Genomic DNA, 24,762 nt, shown 5'->3' on the forward strand with positions numbered 1-24,762 from the left:
TTTTTCTATCACTAGTAAACAATAGGTAATGCACCTCTTTCCCTCCCTGTGGCACAGAAGATAACATAAAAGGGCACAATCATCACATCACTCAATCCAGTTTTTTCTTTAGGATAATAACCGATGCATAGAGGGATTGAAAGTCTGTAAAGCACTTTATATCAAGAACTCACTGGAGCTTCACAACAGCCCTGTGGAGCTCATACTACACATGCAGTCCTCATTTGACTGGTAAGAAATCCTAAGGCTATCTAAGGGTAGGTTAAGCAGCTTGCTAATAATAAGCCTGGTGGCACACTGGAGAGTGACGAGTCAGAAAGATGAGTTCAAGACCAGCCTTAGATATTCTCTAGTAGTGTGACATTGGGAAGGTCACTTAAGCACTGGCTGCAACTGTTTCCTCAGCTGTAAAATGAAGATAATAATATCACCTATTTTCTAGTGTTGTGGTGAGGATCAAATAAGAAGATAATATTTGTAAAGCACATGGTACAATGATGGGAACACAGTGGGTACTAAATAAATTTATTTTCTTCTTTTCTCATTTCCCTTCCCTCCTTTTCTTTCCTTACTATTCCCTCCCTTATGATTCCTTCCTTCCTTCCTTCCTTCCTTCCTTCCTTCCTTCCTTCCTTCCTTCCTTCCTTCCTTCCTTCCTTCCTTCCTTCTTTCCTTCCTTCCTTCCTTCCTTCCTTCCTTCCTTCCTTCCTTCCTTCCTTCCTTCCTTCCTTCCTTCCTTCCTTCCTTCCTTCCTTCCTTCCTTCCTTCCTTCCTTCCTTCCTTCCTTCCTTCCTTCCTTCCTTCCTTCCTTCCTTCCTTCCTTCCTTCCTTCCTTCCTTCTCCCTACTTCTTCTCTTTCTTTATCCTTCTCTCTCTTCCTTTTTCCTCCTTCCTCCCTCTATCCCTTGTCACACAGCTAGTCAGTGTCTCAACTGGAATATGAACCCAACTCCTTTTGGCTCCAGTTTCAGGATCCTATATTTGTACCCCACCCTGCTTCCATCAGAGAATCAAAAAGTATGTGACCATGAGAAGGAATGTTTGGGTGGCATTTATTGTTGACAAGAAGTATGTGAGGAAGAGTGTTTGTGTTTAGCAAATTATCAGTATGATTTCCAGGTCTTCAGACTTGAGCACACCCTTCTTTCAATATGCTGAGTAACTAACCACTTAAACCCTATAGCTACTCCCCTATTGGTTAAGCTTCTTAATTGCATTCGTCACTGTCCATTACTCTCTTTGCGTCACTATCCATTACTCATTAATCTTCCAGCCCAACCCAGCTGTCTCAACCAAGCTTTTAACTGGAACACTAAAGGTCTCTGCTATGTGCAAAGAATAATTGATAGCCTCTGGCAAAACTGAAGACAACCATAAGTATCCCATGACAATCAAATGGACAGGAAATAAATTGGGGGTAAATGTGAAACAATGGAAAAAAGAAAGAAGGAAAAATAGCATTGAACATGTGCATACACCTAAATATCACCAAAGGTCTCTTGAGCTCCTGACATCAAAGATATCCTAGCAGAGGATGAGGAGGCTGCCCCCTACAAAGTGTGACTTAAAGGACACATTAAGGTCCCCTGGCTCTATATCTTCAATTCTAAAATCTAACCTTTCATGGTAGGTTCCTTCCCTTCTACACAGTCATCAAAGCCACTGCTTTGCTTCAGTGGGGTAGAGGGCAAGAGGGAAGATCAAAAGAATGTATACCGAGAGCTATTGCTAAAATGAATTGTAAAGGACTTGGTCTAGGCAAGGACAGGTTTGGGGAGAGCAGAAATAGCTACTCAGTTTTCTCCTATTATTATATTATCCTGGATTTGTCCATTATATCAGTAAGTTGTCACTGTAAAAGTCCGAGGCAATCTGGTCCTCAGGAAATGAGATACAGGACTGCTAAATTTCACTGGAACATGCCAAGGAGGGAGGTTGACTAGAGGAAACTTAATGGGGTACTGAGTGCCAAGACCACCATTGGAGCCTTGGGCCTGCTAGAGGCAGAATGAAGGCATCAGGAAAGATGGAATTTCAGGCCAATGAAGGTAGTTGATCCCAAAGTAGGAAGCAGAGGGTCAATGAAAAACCTGGTAATGTCACAATTTTGTTTTGGTTGGACTTATAAGTCATAATTGATACCTAATCAAAAAGCAGTTTAGAGAGGCAGCTAAGTGGCTCAGTGAATAGAGATAGGCTTGAACACAAAGGTACTGGGTTCAAACCTGACTTCAGATACTTCTGTGTTATCTTGGACAAGTCTCTTAACCCCAATTTCCTTTAAAAAACTTTATTATTTAGGGGTTTTAACACACACATGCACACAAAAAATAACTGGCTTAGAGGTGGAAGAATACTTAAGAAATATCCTGTAGTCCAACTCTCTAATTTTGCAGGTGAGAGAAGGGAGCCTAGAACTATTAAGGGATTTGCCCAAGGTCATACATACATAGTAGGAGAGACAGGATTTTAACCCAGGTCTTCTGACTCCAACTCTCATTGTTTTCTACTGTGCACATGAGTATGCAGCCACATATAGTTAAAAAGGGGAATAGCTATGTGCCATATCTTTACTAAAGTCATTCTGATGCTTCTTCCTCTCTACCACATATGTACATATATATGTCTCAGTTTTCTTTTCTGCAAAAGGAGCTAGAGAAAGGAATAGCAAACCACTCCAGTATCTTTGTCAAGAATTACTACATGGGCTCATGCAGAGTTGGGCATGACTGAAATGACTGAATAACCAGAAGACATACAGTTAAATATATGTGTATATGCCTAAGTGCTACCTTCAATAGAGTTTCTCTGATGCTTCACTTTGGTTGGAGGGTGGTTCAGGGTTCATAGGTCCTCAAGGACAGTAGAATATATGAGCTGACAGTGCCTGATTATCCAGGGTCCAGCTTAGGCAAATGGAAAAAATAAATCACCATCACCAAAAGATTTGAGAATGGATGATGGTTGATTGGTTTTGGTCATAGCAACTAATGAAGACTAATTTACTAAAGTGCTGGGATCCATACTGTCCAGGGAATACCCATCTTGATAAAATTTTTGGACTATTGTGGTATGTGTAATATATTAAACAAACATATCTGTTTTCATATATGAATGATATGTATTTATATACATATATGCATATATGCATGGATATCCTTATAATTATACATATAATTGTATATACAATATGTATATATCTATGAAAGAGCCCCAAACAAGGAAATAATGCAAATCCATTAAGGAACAAAACCATTAGGAAAATACAAACACAAGTTGTTCCTTTTCAAACAGATGGCTGCCTTCTAGAAATGCAAATGAAAGAAGAAATATAGGGAACTAACTTTTTGAAGAAATACATTTTAATATAGTGATCAGAAAGAAAAAAAAGTATTTCCATTTCCTGTTTTGGCTTTTCTTACCTGCCAGAGATGACATGTTGATGATGACTCCTCCATCACCTCCATTTTGTTTACTCATGTACTCCAGTCCAAGATATGTTCCACTAATCACAGAAACCTGATAGAAAAATGGAGAAATCAATGTAGAGGTTGCTTTTACCAGTTGTTAAGTAGGCAAAGCACTTTTGTATTTCAAGATATTCCTTGAGGCAAAATAAAATCAATCATTTTGGAAGCTAATCTTAACTACCAAACAATTGCCATACTCATTACATATGGTAAAATTTAGGATCATACTTTTAGAGCTGAAAAGGTGCTCTGATGTTATTAAGCTGTCATTAAATTATTAAAATGAATATTATTTGTAAAAGTGTCTTGAAAACTTTAAAGACTATACTAAAGCTAGTTATTATTGTTATCATCCATAATTATAATTATCAACATTAATTTATTATCAACACTTATTTTGAAGAAGAAGAAACTGAGACAAAGAAGATAAGTGACTTGGTCAAGTTCACATGGTAGCAGATCAGGTATTTGAACTCAGGACCTCTAATTCCAAATCTAGGATAGTCCCATGCTGTTGCTTTATAAAACATCACCTACATTATTTGCTTTCCACATTTTCTTTAACCTTGCCATGGAGTAGAGCAGTTACTGCAATGAACTTTAAGTCATGCTTAGGTTGAGAATCACCTAGAAAGCCCACAGATCAGAATTAGCAAATGGTCTCATATGTTTCTTTTCTTAATTTTATTGTATCCTCTTGACAATCTGTATCCATATTCCAATACCATTGATACTTCTGTCTCCTGAATACTTCTCAGGCTCTGCCATTCTTGTGTTTCTTATCTATTGACCAGTAACCATTTATTAATTTATTTGCTAATCTGCAGGTCAGATGTATTCTTCCCAATCTGCCTCTAGAATTTAAGATTTCAACAAAACCATAAATGATTTGTAAAGCAAAACCCATGCCTACAATGTATTTTCCCTTTATGTTTCATGCTTCCTCACCTCTGTGATTCAGTTTTGGAAAACAAAAACTTGTTTGAGATTTCATGATTCCTACTTACGTTTATCTGGCTTTCAAGGATGGAACGAAAAGGAAACTGATTTTTAATGAGTCTGAAGGGATGAGTACTTGCTTATCTAGCTGGCATGCCCTTGCTTTAAATCCTTTTGGGGCTTTCCAAACAAGTACTCAGAGAGGTCTGTGTTAAACAGTAGTTGTTTTGTAACACAAAATTAAAATAAAATCCTATTCATTTGTGCAGTAAGTCAACTTGACATTAAGCTGACTAGAGGGTAAATAAGCAAACCCAGAGGCTTCTTCCTTCCCCCAATACTCCAAGCCAAAACACACAACTTAATTGTTTATATAAGAGGAAAGAAAAAATATATAGGATAGAATTACCAAAGCCCGTTATATTCTGCCAGTTTCTGCCCAAGCCTCCTGCATGCCTCAACAACATCTACATAACATTTGGTTAGCACTTAGCTTCTTACCTATAACTATTCTCATGGATTGACTTACAATTTTGTTGACAGACAATTTCCATATTTCTAATACCATGTGGGTGCACACACATATATTAAAGATGTGTCAAAAGTGAAACTTGAATTCAGGTCTTTCTAGCTTCAGGACCACATCTCTCTAACCACTATTTCACACTTCTCCCCCTACACAATCATTAGCGAAGACTTATTTCAAAGTGGTTTCAAAATGAACATTTGGTATGATTTGACCAACTGGAACCCTCTCCAGAGAACTGAATAGAATTCTAGCTTTGGACTCAGTGGTCTTGGTTCAGATCCTGCCTTTGACACTAACTATGTGACCATCGCTAAATCATTTAGCCTCTTCAAGTTTCTGCTTCTTCAGTACCTATATATAGGTATCCGGGTGACTACTTTAGACATAAATAAGTTTTCTTGAAACCCTTACTGTCTGTCTTAGTAACAACTCTAAGACAGAATGCAAGGGATAGGCAAATAAGGTTAAGTGACTTGCCCATGGTCACACATCTAGGAAGTATCTGAGGTGGGATTTGAACCCAGGCATTCTATCCACTGTGTTCCCTAGCTGCTCTAAAATCCTTACATATAGAACATTAAAATTTGACTTTACATTTCTTTATGAGCCATTTTTTTTTGTCTTGTAGTAAAACTTTTTTATTATAATCCTCCTATTTCTCTCATTGTTCTACCCATTCTCCCATGAATGCCATAAAGTAAATGAATATTCTAGGTCTAATTTATAACATTTCAGCCTTAGAAGAAACCTCAGATGCTATTCTCTGCAACATTCTAAATGAAGTAGGTATATCCTTCCAACGTTTTAGTATGTGCTCCTCCAGTCTCTGCTTAAAGTCATCTAGCACAGAGCCACACGGGTTATCTTGAGACTATTCATTCCGTGTTTACATAGCTAGAAAGGCTAAGAAGTTTCTTCTTAGTTTTTATGAAAATGTTCCTTTGAGGGGTAATGTTTAAACCTAGAATAAAAAAAAGAATTGTAAAGAACTTTCTTGTCTGACAATGAATTAAAATCGGACTTCCTCCCTAGCCATCTCTTCTTGAATTTGATTTTCTTTTCAATTTGCTTATCTCTGCCTCTCTGAAAGGGATTTGCTGGTGAGTGCCTAATAGTGGGCTGAGGTGAGGATTATATGTGACACTTTTAAGTTTAATCTTCAGTATTAACATTTTATCCATCAATTTTCTAACTCAAGACAATCACCAAAATAATAAATCAAGCCTTACTTTGTAGAACTTACTGATTTCCAAGAGGTGTAAATATTCACTGAAAATTTCACAAATGATCTCCCTAGTTGGTATAAGTAGGCTCTAACATATCCCTGCCTCTATGTAGAGCACTTTAAAGATTTAATTCTTTTTTCCTATCCATAATAACTTAGCTATTACCATAATCTCCCTATATGTCATTCCCCTTATCTCTTACTTCATTCTGCCTTTTGAGTTCTCATTTAGAATAAGCATGATAAATATGTCTATTTCTTATGTATCACACAAACTGTATAACTATTTCTCAACTTTCTAGACTTCTCTTATCTTCTTGGTTCCTGAAAATATTGCTTTTATTTAATTATGTACTACCCCTTTCTTCCTTTTTTCCCCTTTATTGTTTTCCATTCTTAACTTCTCATTATAGTTCATACATCTCTCTATGCCATATATTTTTCATCTGGAGCTGTCTATAAACTAGAGCAGTGATGATGAACCTTTTGAACATTTTAGAGACCAAGTGTCTAAGTTGTAGCCCTTATACCATGTGTGAGCTCCCTGCCTTACCTCAATCAGGGGAGGGAGAAAGCACTCCTATTGGGTAGCTAGGCAAAAGGGGTGGGTGATGAGAGAAATGTCCTCAGTCACGTGTGAAGGGGGCTAGGGGAACGGAGCATTCCCCTCTGGCACATGTGCCATAGTTTTGCCAACAAAGAATGAGAGAATCACTTTGACCTCATACAGATTCCAGATAGTTCCTTGGATTGTGTAACTAATAAGTGCTATTGAATCTTTATGGAAAGTAACTAGATGGCCTGAGAGACATTCAGGAGAGTTTACATATCAACCCTGTAGCACAGTGCAAGGAAGAAACAAAAAAACTGAGCGGGTGTCAGAAAGATTTCCAGTATGGGTTCTACCTCTCACTAGCTGACACAGGTTTTTGTCATTGTGTAACAAGGACATTGTTTGCCATATCCACCTACCTCAGAGGGCTGTGAGAAAAGTGCTTGGTAGAATTGGGAAGGTTTTTTTTTTGTTTTGTTTTGTATCATGGCAGCATATACCTATAATCCCTGTTATTGGAAGGCTGAGACTAGTGGATCACTTGAATTTTGGAGTTCTGAGCTGAAATAGAGTTAACATCCATCAGGTAGTTAGATGGTACAGTAGATAGAGTATGGGGCTGGGAGTCAGAAGGACTCAACATCTTTGCTAAGAGAACCTCAAATGAAGAGTTGGACACAACTGAAAATGACTGATCAACTATCATCATACTCTCTGCCCTTTCCCCCACATCTCTAAGGTTTCCTGGATTCAAATGCCACTTCAGACACTTATGAGCACTGTGATTCAGGGTAATCCACCTAACTTTCTAGCCACAATTTCCTCATTTGTGAAACTGGGATGGGAAATTAGATGGCACAGTAGATAGACTGCCTATCATGGAATTGGGAAGAGTTCTCTTCCTGACTTAAAATCTGGCCTTAGTCATTTACTAGCTGTTTGACCCTGGGTAAGACATTTAATCCTGTTTTCATTAGTTTCCTCATCTGTAAAATAAGCTAAAAAAGGAGATGGGAAACCATTCCAGTGTCTGTGCCAAGAAAACCCCAAATGGGGTCATAAAGAATCACACATGACTGAAATGATTTGATTTGAAAATGAGGACAGTAGTACCTACCTCAAATGTGGAAATGAGAAAATATAGGTAAATCTAAAATCACTATGTGTTAATTATTATGCTTTTATTACTTTGTTGTCATTGCTAGTATTAAGATCATCTTCATCATCATTCTTTCTGGTTCTAAATTTTATAAGGCTGCAAAGATATCTAGATATCCTCTGTTGGAGTTACTGCTGAAGAGATAGATCTCATTAAAAGGGCAGGTGTTTGGCCTTGGCATAAATCAAGTAAAACCTATCCTCTAAGCTGGAGGAGGTGGATGGGAGTGAGGAGCAAAACAACTGATCCAGGTGCGCCACAGCTTGTGTTCTAGGACTGTGCCCTTTGTAGCCATAAAGAAATAAGTTGTCATCATCATTCATGCTGGGTACAACAGCATAAATGTATAACAACAGTATAAAAGAACTTCAGATATTATTGGAAAAAGTCTTTGTGTATAGGGAAGTAGAGAATGATGGCTGTGGATTTGCTGTCCTGGCAGCATTCAGAGCTATTGAAAAATGTATTAACTTCCCTTGGAACTATGTAAAACCATGTATCCAATAGAGCTCCTATCCTCTAAGATTGTAGAGTCTCAAATGGCATTAAAATAACATACCTGTCTGTCTACTACCATAAAAGGAAACATTATAGAAAGAGGAGGAAGCTTAAAAAATATCATTATTACAACTATGACGCACACACAGATCCAGACTCCTTCGTTCTGATCATTCAGAGAAGCAAGTGGAAAGGGGAATGGGTGTCAGCCATACTCTCAAAGGTCGATACTATCAGTGGACCTAAGAGAAATGAGCGGAACAAACTTTTAAGTTATCTATGAAGAACAAAGGTCATATCCTCCTGTTCCTTTTACACAAAATTAAACAAATGCTTTTATTCCTCTCTACAATCTGGCCAAGGTCACCCAGAACAGTGGGCTTGTAAGAAAAATAAAGGAAAGCTTTGCTTAGTGAGGAGGAAGGAGCAGGAGAGTTGGCTGAGGTCAGTGGGGGCAGGGTGCAGAAAATCCCCTTTGCTATTCCAGAGTTTCCTATTTACAAAGAACCTATTGAGGCTCTTTCCTGCAAGGATCAGGTGTTTATTCAACCAAGTATTGTTATTTGGTAAGCCAACATGCTTACTTTGCTGGACAGAGTGAGACTTGACACCATATTCAATCTCTGTAGTCCTCTCAGCCTTCTACATTCTATTTTCTCTTCTCATGTCACTGTAATTCAGGACAGTTCTGAAGGGCACAGAGATGTTTGATTGCTCAATGTTACTTTATTTAGAGCCCACCACTGTGATACTTTGGTTTACCAATATATCTAAAAGATATCTATGGATAGAACTGAGTGGTTTCTAAGGAATACTATCAGAGACCCTAAGCAGGAAGGGGAAGGAAGGAATCCATATCATACAGTCTTATGGTTCTTCCTTTTTAAAAGTTATTTTTATTAATTTCATTAAATAATTTCAGATTATACTTTTAAAATTTTATAACATTCATTTTTTAAAGTTTGAGTTTCAAATTCTTTCTCTCCATCACATCCCTCCTTCTTCCTTGATAAGACAAGCAATATGATACTGAGTATACACGGGAAGTCATACAAAATATGTTATTTCCATATTAGTTATATCGCAAAAGTAAACATATTCAATCTTCCCTCTCCCACCCACCAGAAAGAGAAAAAAGAAGTGAAAAAAGTTTGTTAAGTTGATTTATGATGATAGCAGCATTTACTGTTAGACATGTTCCCACCTTTATTTAGTCAACTGTTTTGATGCTCCATGACATGGATTCCCCCAATCTTCACACCTCTATTGTAGCTCCATGACTAACCCAAATAGAGTCTCTAGAGATGATAATCCTCTGACTTCCTTAGTAATCCTCATTCATCCAGCATGCCCCTAAAGCCCCTATTCTACTTTCTACATAATAAATTAATACCTAAGCTGAGGCTCTCTGATTCTTGATTTTATCTAGTGGTAAGAACTAAGTAGCTTTGGGGGAGGCAACCCTTACCCTGAGAGCATTTCCATTCTATAAGATCAAGTTATAAAGGGAGATCCTATCATCTTTTTCTTTCTCTTTCCCTGGTATTTCCTAACCAGAATGCTGAAAGGCTAATTATTAATAATTTTCCTATCAAGGCTACATTTGAATAATTAATATCCAGAACCCTTAGATAGAAGGTCTCCTTTCCCCCATCTTCTGAGGATTGCTCAACTTCAAGAGCAAAACTTCTCAAGAATGTCTAATACCAAAGAGTTTCACCCAATATTCAAACTGCAAGAGTATAGATCTGCTCCTTTCTGGACACAAAGAAAGGGAAGAAAACACCAAGAAACTGACTGCTTCCAAGTGGGATGGGCATCAGTCAAGAACTAAACTCTAATGTTCACTGAAGTTAGCTGTCCTTTGGTTGTTATGATAGGGTTCTCCCATCTGAAGTTCATGCAAAAATCCTCTTCATTTTATGAGGCTCAGAAAGAAGCTGTTATGAAATCTTATTCCTGAAAGGTTCTGCAGAACCTTATTTATTTTTGTATTTGAAACAAAGTAGTAAGGATTGTGAAATGCATGGGATCGTTCCTATTCTCTGAGGGAGGATATTTTCTGAATCTGGTATCTTAGAACTCTTTGGCAGTTTGATGGAGCCTCTGAAACTTTTCTTAGTATGATGTGCAAAGTAGAAGGCATAGAATTACAGAGGAAGCCAATTACAGAGAAAGCAGAATTATGTGCATAATGAGATATTCCCCATTGAGGAAATGTTTTCTTTGACTCTATACGTATTTATGTATTTATCTATCTATCACATATATATACATATATTTTACACAGACATACACACATACATATATTTGTTACAAGACATTTTGTTTTTTCTCTTTTCCAATAGAATAAGGAGGGAGGAGGTCATCTGCAAATGTCTATATTGTAAAAACAGAACACATCAATGCAAAGAAAAAATTATTGCCCTCAATTTAAAAACAGTCATGGATCCTAGGTTAAGAATCTCCTGTTAACAAAATCCAAGTGAACACAGCCAAGTTATTCACTTTTTATGCAGCAAAATTTAAAGGGTTATTGGAGCACAGGAACCTGGATAAATTTTCAAAAAAGCCTTTTAATGATCTTAAAATTTTAATTAAGTCATAGTTTTTGTATCACTTTGAAGGTATAAATGATATATTTATTTTCCTCTCAATGCGTGGGGGAGGCTAAGAGGGCAGGAGAGAATTTGGAGTTCAAGATTTAAAAGATAAATGTTAAAAATGTAACTGGGAAATATTTAATGAAAATTTAAAAAAGTTTTTAAAGACTAAACAAAACAAAACAAAACCTCATGGTAAATAAAGCTTTAAACATACACAGAATTTTAAGGTTCAGCCCTTCTAATCAAAGTCATTGTTATCATTGCTTTTTAGTCCAAGCCTTAGGTTTTCTTGTTATCAGGGAATTATCACTGGAGAAACTCTATCACAGTAAGTCAACTCCTGCTTTTCAGGTTATAATCTTAGAGTGTTGGGAAGTGTGAAAAGAAGAGGAAGTATTGAGTAACTAAGGGACCTGCTATTCCATGGCAGAGTTGTGACTTCAAACTGTGTCAGCTCTGACAAGCTGCCTTGAGTTTTTACCATCAGTGACATTTTGTAGAATATTCCCTTTTCCACTAAAACTCTGAACAGTGTCAGCTAAGGAGTATATTTCTAAAATCCCTGAATTGTTAAGCTACATATCCATTTTAGTACGGGACTGAAGATTGAATCCAAAGAGTAAATCTTGAATCCTCTCATTTGGCTTGGAATTGGTCATTGGCACCATTAACTTTTTGGTTAAGGCAGTTAGTTGTATTTTCTAGACACACTATCATGTCATCTGTAGTTAATGATATTTTGACTTTTACATTTTCAGCGCTAATCTGTCCAATATATTTTCTTCACTCTTATAAATGTTGAATTTCCAATACTGTCAATTTTTTTTCGAAATATAGTTAAGAATGGGAAAGAAAATGAATCCAAGAATTTATGAGTACAGACCCACCACACTCACTTGGCTATGTTGGTTGAATTGAATTGGCAAGATTTAACTGACCAAGGACATAAATCCATTTGAGTCTTCATTCATTTTAGAGGCATCATCACTCACATGGCCTACACCATCTGCCTGCTTCTCTTCTTGCAACCCAGAAGGGCTAAGCAAACCTAATTCTCTTTTCTGTGGGAGGAAAAGAACTATTACCAAATAGAGTGTTGTCAGTCATCTTTATTAAACTTCCCTCTGTCAGATTATGGAAGAGGTGGGGAAAAGCCCCTTCCATAGAGCTGCAGTGTCATCATGAAGGAGCACTATGAGACTATGGAAACACCTTTGCATAGTTCCCACAGATCAGGCATCATGACTGTCTCTGAGATCCCAGATGTTGCCTTGCTACTTTCTCATATTGGGCTTAAAATGATTTAGAAACCAAGAGCCATTAGTTATTTTAAATGATTCTGGACTAAAAGTTTCTGGGCATAAGTTTAGTACCTCAGGAGAATAATTCTGGAGAGCAGATTGTCAACTCTGTAGGAAATACATAGGGCAAATGAAAACAAATAAATAAAAAATAAGAGTTTATTAAAATAAAGAAAACATGATGGAATTTTCACATACATATTTGAAAATTTGTCAAGCTAAGAAGGAAAGTTAAACATAAAAAACCTTCATCAGTTTTTAGGACCCAGCACACTGGGGGCTACACAGTAGAAACTAAGATACATTTAAATTATTTCTAAAAAAAATCCTTAAATGTGGTCATTACTGATTCCTGATTAGTGATCCATTATTTTATCCTACGATATCCAGTTAATCTGTGCCAGAAGTAGTATCCCTCTGCGCATGATTGCCTCTGTGGTCACAGCAGTTTCCTGAATACTCCCTCACATAAAGTTTAAAAGTGATTTAGAAATTGAGGGCCACCAACTGCTTTAGGAGAATTCTCTACTTGAACCATAAATAGTTCAATTTGAGTAGAGAATGTTTTTCAGCCCTCCCACCTAGACCATCTAAGAAAAGACCCCAATTCAGTTATTGACTGCATATTGACTGAAAAAACTCGGAGGGAATTGAGGGCATTGCCAGATAAAAGGACCAGTTATACTTGAGTCCATATCTTTGAATCCCTCCAGCGAGGAGGTATTTTTCTGGTGCCTCACCTTAGTAGTGACTTAGTAGTTCTTCAAGGCTGTACCAGTGGATCTCAAGCTCTGACAAGTCCCACTAAGTTAGAAAGAGTCTAAGAACAGACCTGGTGACAGGCTCTTGGCCAAGGATCAGAGGTCCTCATTTCCAGAAGGTTGGCCACCAGGCAACAAATGTACTTTTGGCAATAGCAAATCACAAAGCTTTCTAAGGAGAACTATGCTTCTTTAACAGTGGAGAGATTATGCATGAGGATTTTGTGAATTAACATTAAACCCAGTTTTCTAAGCCCTACAGCCTGAGGTCTCCATTTGTAAGAACATTAAAATTGAATTCAATGCTTATCTCTTTACACACTATGGTCCAGTGACCAGACTGGTGCTTATGTAATTGTTCATGCTATGTGGCAAAACATGACATTTTTTATGGTTGGTGAGGAAAATGTTTTACTTTGACCGTAGAAATAATTACACAGGCAAAACAAGCAAAACCAGACCCACACAGAACATGCATTAATTGCTTTATTGTTTTAGTCACCACCACTTCCTAGCTCTTGTTACAGTCCTGAAGTTTACTACAAATTAAAAGGGGGTGACCAGGAAAGAACTGTACATTTAGCAATAGTCTTAAGTACTTTCTACTAGTCTTTGACTCTCATCTTGGCTGACAAAAAATTAGAATTGGAAGAAATCTTAGAGATCCTATATAGATCTTGGAGATTAATTTTACAGACAATGAAGCCAAAGGTCAGGGAAGCTTTAGATTTGGTGCCAGGAAAAGCCTCCTAACAATGAATGCTCTTCAGAAGTAAAATGGGTTGCTTCCAGAAGTAGAAGAGTTGTCCTTGATGGAGAGTGTTCAAATAGATATTGTATAGTCACTTATCAGGAGATATTTGGTGGCTCAGTGAGAAAGAACATGGGACCTAGAGTCAGGTAGATCTGAATTCAAATCTAAACTCTTAAAAACTCACTAGATGTATGACCCTAGGCAAGTCATTTAGACTTTGTTTGCCTAATCCACTCAAAAAGGAAATGGCAAACCACTCCAGTATCTTTGCCAAGAAAACCCTAAATGAGTTGATGAAGAGTCAGATACAACTGTGGGTCTGAACGACAACAGCAATCACTTATTGAGTGAGTTATAAAGGAGACAGTATGTTACAGCATGAATGGAACTGGATGTTTGTTACTGAAATTTCTTCTACTATTTCCATTCTATGGGTTCATGAAGTTCAGTGACTTGCCCTAAGTCCCATAGCTAGTTAAGGGCAAGACTGAGCCTAGAACCTAGTTCTTCTTACTCAATATGCTTTCCGGGCCAAATTCTAAACTATTTCAACTTGGCTAAGCAAAAACCAGGCCAGTTTGAAGAATTAAGAGCCAAGGCCACCATCTTCTAAGTTTCTGGATGGGCTGACAAATGCCTAAAATTCTGATACTGGAGTTTAAGGCTTTGGCCTCTTAGGACAGATCAGCACTTTGATGGAATCAGTCATTTATATCTTACTGTGAATGAGAAATCCTAAAATTAGCTTTCAATCATGGGGAGGAGGTTTGGGGGAAGAAGCCATGATAATGATTCTTCTATAGCACTTTAAGTCACTTTATAGCCTTATCTCTTATAGTCATCTCCACAACTCTTGGTTAAAAACCAAACCAAACCAAAACACAACTGGTCTGATGTTTCTGGGAATAGAAAGGAGAAAAAGAAACAAGGAGGAATTTGATCTTGTTGTCCCTCAATAGAACTATGAGTTATATATAATACATTTACCTAAAATGTTCAGTCCACAAATTGTATCCATATTCTGCAATGGCCCTTGTTTGAAGCATATATTTTTTTAATGTAAATGATATTATTCATCGGTTGGAGAAGAGGAAAAGGAAAACAGAGCCACTCAAATTAGTAAAACCAATAGGATTCTGAGAATGATGATTCCTGCTAATATGGAGTGATTCTCCATGCTATCTGGGATCAATGCTATGTTACCTTTCTATCCTCACTTTTCTGTTCCCTCTTTCCTTTCATTACTACTGACAGTGTCATAGTACTTTGCCACCATCTTCTCTATTAAAATTTACTCACAGGAAAGGATCAGAAATCCCTCATTTACAGTATAAGATAAATCTGTTTAATGTGTTGCCTATCTCTACCCCAGGGAGAAGTTTCAGTTTAAGCCTTCTCTCCCTCTTTTACTATATACATAATTAATAACAACAACAAAAAAAGGCCTTGCCCAACTAAAGGAATTTCTGATACCAGTGAGAAAGAAAGCCTTTTAATGCTTAGGGACCATTTTGTTCATATCCTACTAAATTCCCATGATGCATAAGGCACTGGGGATGCAAAGAACAATCACTGCTCCCCACCCAGTTTCAAATATTTGTACCATTCTTTGAAACAATTGTTCTTTGGTGTCATATCTAGAGTAAAAGGATGAGAGAAAGGTTGAACTAAAAACCTGTCAGAAAGGATAAAAGGAGGAAGATAAATCCATATACTCTAATATAATGGAAGTCTCTCTTAAACCAAATCTCTCATATACTTATATATGCTCGAAATATTCCTATTCTTTCTTCAAAAGGGAATGTTTCTCTAAATCCATCAATTGATTTATGTTACTAACAATGACAGATGTCCAGAGAACTATTTGAGTTACTATATTGTCAAGACTGACTTTGAGGGGATAGCCAAGCAAAATCATAATATATCACTTAAAAGGGAGACAGCATGGGATGGTAGATAGAGAGGTGCCCTTAAAACCAGAAACATATGGGTCAGGCCCTCCTTTGGACATATGCTGGACTGGGTGACCCTGTGCCCTAGATAAGTCTATACAAATAAATTACAGCTAAGGTAAAACCTAGCATTCGAAGTTGATATTTCCTCATAACCATGAAATGGCAGAACCAGCTCCATTCCCTATATGAAGCTTCAATAATTTTGATGCTTCCTCTAGACATCATTGGAACCCTTTCAGAAGTAGCAGTAGAATAAATAGAGAATTCACAAAACTATGTGTGTGTTCAGATCACTACTGCGTATCAATTGTTAAAGAAAGACGCAGGGTGTCTGTTGAAAGCCAGATGATAGATACAACATGAAGAGGTAGGAAGTTAAAACCAAGTTTCTTTGTTATGCATAAGGCCAGGTTCAGAGTTCAGAATATAATGCTGAGCCCCTAGTGGAGGCTTCACAAGACATATAATTTTCAATATATCAAAGAGACAAAGGAATGCTTTTTGTTTTATGGCTTTCAGAAAGGAGACAATCTCCCGTGTTACTCCGGGAAAGAAGAAATACAATGTTACAGGTATAAATTTAAGAGAATTATTCAAAAATGGGCTCATGAAATTTACATTTCAAGGCTACATTTAGAGGTTTCACAGTGGACTAATTGAGAGAGGAAGATTACATGCTATAAGGTGACTATAGAGCCTGAGCTTGGCTGTGGATTCCTCCTTAAACAAAGAGGGAGTAGTACTTTAGGAAATTACAGGTGTCATAAATTCCATTTATACCTATCTCATTTCTTATCTTAGATACAAAATAAAGGAATGACTGATCTGAACACAACATAAGAAAGGCTCCAGTCAGATAAGTGACTTTCTCAGAAAATGTGGAAGCTCTGGAGCCCAAATATTAAAGCTAGTAAAAGAAATACAAAATTCTTATGACTCAGTGGTAAATTTTATCTCATGTCTTTTAACCTCCTACATATAAGAAAGGACTGACCCTTGGTCAACAGAATAATTCTTCATTTTATATCTAGAGTTGATAACATCTTAACTCTGACTAACCTAAACTCTTTCACCCAGTTTCTATTCTGATTGGCAGTCAGGGATATAGTACTGAACAAAGAGGAGTTTGAAGCTGACGTTGCCCATTTGTGAAGCAAGCTCTTGTGACTATGACCTTGTTAGCATTAATCTAGAGTTAACTAGGCAGGGAACAGCTCCATTTCAGGGGGAGTATCTCCAGATAAATAGTGTGACCAAACCCTGGAGGTGTGGGACAAGGCAGGGCAGTGTGTACCTCCCACAGCAAAGGTCTAGTCTAGGCTGCAAAACTAATCTAAAATGTCCTAATGCCCTTTGATAAAACTACATAAAGTCAATAGAAGGAAAACTTCAGGAATCACAATATTTTACAGATCGAAGGTTGGAAAAGAAAGTCAAGGCTATCCGGGTTAATATCCTTATTTTACAGACAAATCAACTGAGGCCAAGAATGATTAAATTACTCATCCAAAGATTCAGAGGTAATAAGTAGCAGAGCCTTAGCTGAACCAGATATTCTCATTCTCAATCCATGGAAACTTTAATGAGAGTAACCAAACCATAATAGGAAAGCACAGCTCTCATAACAAAGTAGCTTCATATCAAAATATCAAAATCCCCAAATCCAATTTCAGTTTAACCTTACTACTGTGCACTTGGACTTCATTCAAATTCCCCTTCGTTTTCTTTTGTTATCACTTTGAAAAAGATGAGTTAAGAAATGACCTCCCCTCCCACCCCAGTATTTCCTTTTGGTATTTTAAGACAGCTATCGCTATAGTTTAGTGTCCAGAAAGCCTTCCTGTTTTTCAAAGAGAAATACCTCTCTTTAGCATTCTGCAATTTTCCCCCTCTCCATTTTCCCTATAGACATATACAAGTATATTTATAGTTCTTGTGTTCATTTGAATGAAAGTTCTTGCAAATATATAGACTAAACACATTCCCAAATAGTTTGATAAACTTACTTAGAGATAAAGAGAAGACTTGGATAATACTTACTAAATTAATCTGGACAGTTTTTTCCCACTGTTTTTCATTATTCACTCCAGCATTATTGACCAAAATATCCAATCTTCCAAAATGTTGAACCACTTTTCGAAAAGTATCTAATTCCAAGGAGAAAAAAAAAAGAATACTTTTAGCTACCTTCTTATCATCTATGCCAAACAGTTCTCTTTATTTTTAAATTTTCATTCATTCATTCTTTCTTTCTTTCTTTCATTTATAAAACCCTTACCTTGCCTCTAAGGCAGAAGAGCTGTAGGCAATGAGAGTTAAGTGACTTGCCCAGGATCATACAGCAAGGAAATATCCGAGGCTGGATTTGAACCCAGGGCTTCTTTAGGCATGGCTTTCAATCCACTGAATCAAAGAATTCTCTTTAAATGCATTTTCAGACCTATACTACTTTGGCCAAAGTTATTTTCCAAGATTTCCTGACAAAATACTTGATTCTAAAAAAAGGAAGGATATAACTGCTTGTGTTTTCTAACAACTTCCTAGATCTGCATGGAAATAATTACTAGAGTCCTGTAATATAGGTTAGAATAATATGAACCTATTGTTGTGTTAGTATTATGCTATTAACCATCAGCTGAGTTGCATAAACCAAAAAAAATTATTTTGAAATTCAGGTCTGAAACTACCTCCATCAAATTGACATTCTTATCTACTTGTCTTACACACACACACACATACACACACACACACAAACACACACACACACACACATGTATACTTAAATTAGTAAATAGAGCCAGAGCAGATCTCAGGCAGTTTTTGAGTCTAGAATTTGATTACGTAAATGTAAACTTGGAGTTGATTCTTCCTTTCTTCTATCTATGTCAATGACCTATGTCAGAATTGTTTAGGAAGGGTATAGAGAGAGGCAGCACACAGGAACAATATGTACTCAGGAAAGAAGTTGTCAGATGGGAGAGCTTTGTGCATTCATTAATCTTCTAGGGGACCAACATGATTTTATTAATTTTAACAAATAAGCAGATTGGTGTCACTCCAAAGAACTTCAACATCCTCCTTCCTCTTTCATGGCCATGATGTGAAGAGTAATAAAATTATTTCTTTCACCTGTCCCTCAAATCCTAACACCTTCTCCTTTGGACATATCCACTATCCCTTTCTTAACAAAAACTTAACCAATCCCATTATCCTGGACAAAATCTTTGCTCCTCATACAATTCTCTATTTTTTTTTTAATACTCTGATCCTCCTCTTGCCTCCTCCCCAAAACCTACATATAAATAAGAAAATAAGAGCTAGATCACATTTCAATTCCAGTCTAGAATTTGTTAAGCATATTATGAATCAGATACCTTGCTAGGTCAGGGATACAAAGATAAAAATGAAAAGCCCCAGCCCTCAATGAGCTAGCACTCTTGGGAATGGGTGGGGGTTGGGGGGAATCATTTGATTGGGAGCAGAGAAGTACAAACAACTGTGAGGAATAAGGAAAGGCATTTTTATAGTTCTTTATAATTTTATAGTTCTTTCTATGGACTTAATAATACTACTACTAAGTGACATTTACATAGCTCGCAAAACTCATGCCTTATACATTAACTTACTTTGATATAATTCTTATTTCCTGATTCAGATAGCAGTTATAGTACATGTTAAGTGAGGTCTTTGCAGTGTTATATGCATCTCCAACAGCTGTTGGTTGCCATGCAATAACTACCATTTAGGGCAAGGTGATTCAGTGGATTGAGAGCCAGGCCCAGAGATGGGAGGTCCTGGGTTCAAATTTGTCCTCAGATACTTCTTATCTGTGTAATCCTGGGTAAATCACTTGACCCCCATTGCCTAGCCCTTCCTGCTCTTCTGTCTTAGAACCAACACACAATACTGATTCCAAAATATAAGGTAAAGGTTTAAAAATAAAAAAAGAAAAGAAAAAATAACTACCATTTATTTAGAGCTTTAAGGATTGAAAGACACTTTACAAATATTATCTCACTTTAATCTCACAACAACCCTGGGAGGTAGTTGCTGTTATTATGCCCATTTTACAGAGGAGAAAGCTGAAGCAGTTAGCCCTTAAAAGGATGGAAATGGTATTGAAAGAAATACTGAACTTGGAGCTTATAGAACCCAAGTTTGAATCCTGCCTCTGATATTTTTTCTCTGTAACCCTTGGCAAGTTACTTTCCCTCTTTGGGCCTCAGGTTCCTCATTTATTAAATGAAGGATTTGGATTAGGTGGCCACTAAGGACCCTTGTAGCTCTAGATCTCTGAGTCTGTAATTCTCCAGAAAGCAAGCAGTGAGAGCTAGATTTCAGACTTAGATTCTTGGCCCCTCGCTAGCAACATGACTTTGGACAAATGACAACTTCTTTGGGTTTCAGTTTCTTTCCTTGTAATATAAAGTTATTGTTCTAAATAATTTCAAATGTCCTTTCCAACTTTAAAGCTTTAGAATTCCAATGAAGTTGGGACTAGCAAGTTTATAAACTGTCCTGGAAAGCATTAAGAAGCCCCCAAACCCTCAAAACTCTTACATTAGTCTCTTTTTCCAGTGATCATTATTTCTGAGGGGGGAAGCAAACTCCGCGAAGTGTTTTCCTTAGAGATAAAACATTGATGCATCATCAGCTCTCAATTATTTAACATGTGGTTTACCCACCACACCCAGCATAACTGCCCTTTTCTACTTAGTATACAATCTGGTCACCTCCTGTACCCAGCACCTGTGCCCTGGGACTGGTAAACTAATTTGAAATATTGGCACAGGTAAACTGTAATTACGAAGAGAAGGTATAAGACTGTACATTGTAACTCATTCTAAAGTCAGGTCAAATGGTTTTGTATTAACCACAATGCTGATTGTATTTATTGTATGTTTGTGCACTGAGATTCCTGGTGCCTAGAAGGGCTCTGAATAAGCCAGCACCATCAGGCAATGCCACAGTGACTATGATGAATAAATGGTGTTTTCAACCCATGCATTCATTTCATTCCTCAGATCTCCCTCCTCCCATCACATCACTAGTTCCTTATTTTGTACCTTGTTAGCATTTGCAGAATAAACTCTAGGACTTTTAAAAACCACTTCCCCTTACTGTGTGAGAACTTTCATTTATATCATAAGTTTTTCTCCTTTTATAACCAAATGGAACATCTATTTTTATACTGTCAGACAGCTGACCTGCATAGCCCAGAATTTTGACAACAGCAAAGAGAACAAAACATTGGGGCATGTTGCTTTCCATGACAAAATCCTCCCACACTCCAAATTGCATCTTAGAAAACCCTCTCTGTCACAACCTACTGTGGAATTACAATTCATAGCAAATAGAGTTTGTTTTTCAAATCCTTTTTCTGGGGATCTCTTCACCCCTTTTCAGTAACCAATCCATTCTCCTTAACCAAGTCCTGTGCTCTTTTGTAACCTCCTTCCAGGCCTCTAGGTGAGGCACTTGGTCCATGTTTAGCTCACCTCCATTAAAATTTTATCTTGGGACAGTTAGGTGGATTGAGAATCAGGCATAGAAACTGTAGGTCCTGGGTTCAAATTTGACCTGAGACACTTCCTAACTATCTGACCCTGGGCAAGTCACTGAGTCCCCATTGCCCAGCCCTCAATGACCTTCTACTTTGGAACAAACACACAGTATCAATTCTAAGATGGAAGGTAAAGATCTAAAATATATATCTCTCAATGCCTCATTCCTTTTAGTCCCCTGGATGGTTTATTAAATTGGTGACCAGCTCCTTGTTGATGTCTTAGTTAACTAAACACTTCTCTTCTCCCAGATAACAGATATTTCAGCTTAGAAAAAATGGTGGGATGACCAATGATTAAGATGATTTTGAGCCAGTGAGGGATGTCCTAAATGCCTGTTACAGAGGCAGCTCCCTCTCACTGTAAAGTATCATAAAAATGTCAGTAGTTATGAGTAATGATGCAGAGGGCTAGTCCTGCTGGAGGTTTATGCAAGTCATCCTCAAAGTTGTTATTTGTGTCCCATAAAACTTCTTGGGATAACAAAGCTGCACATGCTTACTTTCCCTTGTGTGAAGCATAGACTTCCTAATGCATAAAGAGTTAACCCTCCAGATCTCCTCCCCATTTAAGGTATCTTTCATAGTCAGAATTTGTTCTTGGCTACTTATGATGAGTTAAATTCAGTTTTTAAAAGTTTGACTAAGTTATTTCCAAAATGTATCACACTGGTTTTTAATCTCTAAAAGAAGTTATGCTCTACATATCCTGCACTTTAAAAAAATTACAATTTTTTTTCACCCTTGCTATAATTTTTGGTGTTAAATCTAGTCTACTAACACCTGTATGACCCTGAATAAGTCACCTGTGTGAAATTGGACACATTACTTAACTGCTGGGACCCTAAATTCCTCAACTGCAAAATGAAGGGGTGGAACAGAGAGGATTAGATATGCTTTGCGTCCCTTTCAGCTCTCCATCTTTGAGCTACCTCCCATCCTCTCCTTAACATAGTGGCAAATATATACAGTATCATTTCTACCCATTGATTTATAACTGTATTACTTCCCACCAATTATCAGGCCTCCCAAGGTCTACATGGTAAATTTCAATGGGTTATTGCCATTGACTTTTCACAAGTAGACTGACCTATTTTAAGTTGAGCTGAGGGAAACAGGAAAGCTTTGAGGAAAGCCTGATAGAAAATTATTTTTTTTTCAGTACTGAGATTGCACTTATTAGCAAAAGACAAATGATATAAATGGAACAAGAGAACCGGAGAACATCTGGTTTGAAGTACATTGCACGTAACTGACAATGATCCTTGAACTCAATTTCTAACACAAGAAGAGGGAGAGGGGTGGGGAAACACAATTGTATCCTGCAGTCAGTTAAGTACCTAAGTGTTTCAGAGTTTTCCCTGAGAATTTAGTCTATTTTTCTCTGGGGAATCCTCTAAAGGGCCATCTCAGTTTTTAGCTCTTTAGCATCAAACACATACACACAAAACTCTTTAAGACACAATAAGCTTATATAAACAAAAAGGGCTTGTCCATGTTTTTTTCTTTGTTTTTTTTTTGGTTGTTTTTTGCTTTTCCTAAGAAATACAACTATGGATCAGAGCTTCCTTGGTTGAGACTCAGACCCTGAAGCTTTCTTTATCTTCTGGTGATCAGCAATGGGCTGCACTCCAGGAGGCTGTTGAATTGCACACATGTTGGCTCACTAATGCCAAACTGGCTCCAGGTTGTGGCTGATTATGATTGCCTTTCTTGTTGATTAATTATCCCCCCCACCCCCTCCCCGAGCCAGCCTCCTTTTACCTCTCAGTTGTTCCTGATCTGCTACATCACACTGAAGAAACAGCGTCTTTTGAGGCTCGAACATCTCGTCCAGGGCAGCTTTACATTTTTCACCTTCCTCCAGATTGAGATCCACCAGTGCTACCTGTTGAGAACAGAGAAGGGGTTGGGAGTGGGAAGGGAAGTTTCTGAGGTGAGTAGATAAATAGCAGAAGGGAGGGCACCAGGGGCACAAAGAAGCACTCAGTACAAGCTACTTAGAAGTTCAATTCTGGAAGGTGATTACAAGTTCTCTGTTTTTACTAAACACTAAAGCTTCCAGCCCAAAGTGAGGGAATCTCTACTTGGGACTAATATAGGACATTCAGGGAGCGCTTTTAAGTTTGTGAAGTGCTTTGGGAAACACGATCTCTTTCAAAACATTCTCTGTTGCATCCTGAGGCAACCCTGTGAGCAGGAGTGAGGAGAGGCAGTGTATGGTAATGATATTTGTCCATGAGGACCAAAAAAGGGTATGCTTAGTCTCTCTCGTTTTCTCCACTGCCTCGAAGACCTTCGGTTTCCCCAGGTCCCCCTACCTCCCCTCCCATCCCATGCTCCTTGACCCTCAGTTTCCCCAGCCCTTCCTTTCCTCTGCCCTCCGGACTTCCAGTGTCCCCAGCTCTCCCTCTGTTCCTCAGATCCTCATTGTCTCCATCATGCAATACTTCCCCCTCCCAGCTTTTCCCTCTGGATACCCAGACCCTCTTTTTCCCCGCTCACCTTGGCGCCTTTGTGCAGAAGCTCCTCCACGAAGGCTTTCCCTATGCCCTGAGCTGCCCCCGTCACCAGCGCCACTTTGCCATTCACGTGCATGATGCCCACCTTCACAGCAGAAGTAGTGAGAATGTACGCTTGGTGGGCAAACTCCGATTCTTCCTCTGCTTCTCCGGGTTTACCCCGCGTTTTATTGTGCTCTATTTCCAGTGGGCGGGGATGAAACTGTCAAACCCTAAGCCCCAGGAAATCTGCATCTGTGTCACCTGCCCCAGAGCTCGATGGGACTCTGCTAAGAAACCCTCCCGTCTTCCTGCTTTGTCTTTGCGAGTCTGTGAGCCAGGCTTTGCTCTGACTAACTACACAGCTGGCTGCCTGGTTGACAGCAGAGAAGACTGATCTGGGAGGAAGGAGTGAATGCGTGTGGGGAGGGGTGGTGGGCAGGAAAGTGGGGTGGACGGGCGTGCAAGAGCCTGGAAGCTTTTCATTCTGTGCTTTGATAACCATCACCAATAAAGGGAGGGCAAGAGGGAGCCCTGGGCACTCGGGATATTCCCTAGAAAAGGATCTTCGGGATGTTCCTGCTGTTCTAGTCTTCCCAGAAGGGGTCATGTTTGTTGGATTTCCACTTTTAACGCTCCTCTTGCAGAACTAGGCAACTAACCTTGTAATTTTTCTTCCCCTTGGCCAGGGAAGTGCACTCAAACCTCTCCTCCATTGAGAAAGAAGGGTTACTGTTTTTGGTAAAAAACTTTTCCCGAGGTTTAAAACTAGTCATGAATTGTGAAGTGAGTTGCGGTCCAATTGTGTAACTGGGAATCACATTCCTCTCGCCCTGAGTTCCCCAAACTGCGTAGGATGCCTGTGGCCATTCGAGATTCAAAGTCTTATCAGTTGCATGACCCCTTGAGGCTCGCTCTGAGACAATACCGTGGGAAAATTGAACGGTG

The 24,762-nt window shown here is 38.2% G+C and overlaps 1 protein-coding gene across 1 annotated transcript in view; it reads right to left on the bottom strand.

The window, feature by feature from the left end:
• The window catches only part of HPGD (15-hydroxyprostaglandin dehydrogenase), a 40,009-nt gene extending 15,677 nt beyond the window's left edge, over positions 1-24,332 (bottom strand). The window contains exons 1-4 of the mRNA XM_001371751.4: positions 23,819-24,332; positions 23,078-23,201; positions 17,791-17,897; positions 3,423-3,519 (exon numbers count right to left, since the gene is read on the bottom strand). Of these exons, the coding sequence (XP_001371788.1) occupies positions 3,423-3,519; positions 17,791-17,897; positions 23,078-23,201; positions 23,819-23,911 (421 nt within the window). The 5' untranslated portion in view covers positions 23,912-24,332. The remainder of the gene's footprint in view (positions 1-3,422; positions 3,520-17,790; positions 17,898-23,077; positions 23,202-23,818) is intronic.
• Positions 24,333-24,762: the final 430 nt, after the last annotated feature.

This window comes from Monodelphis domestica, chromosome 6 (genome assembly GCF_027887165.1).
Source record: "Monodelphis domestica isolate mMonDom1 chromosome 6, mMonDom1.pri, whole genome shotgun sequence".
Lineage (NCBI taxonomy): Eukaryota > Metazoa > Chordata > Mammalia > Didelphimorphia > Didelphidae > Monodelphis > Monodelphis domestica.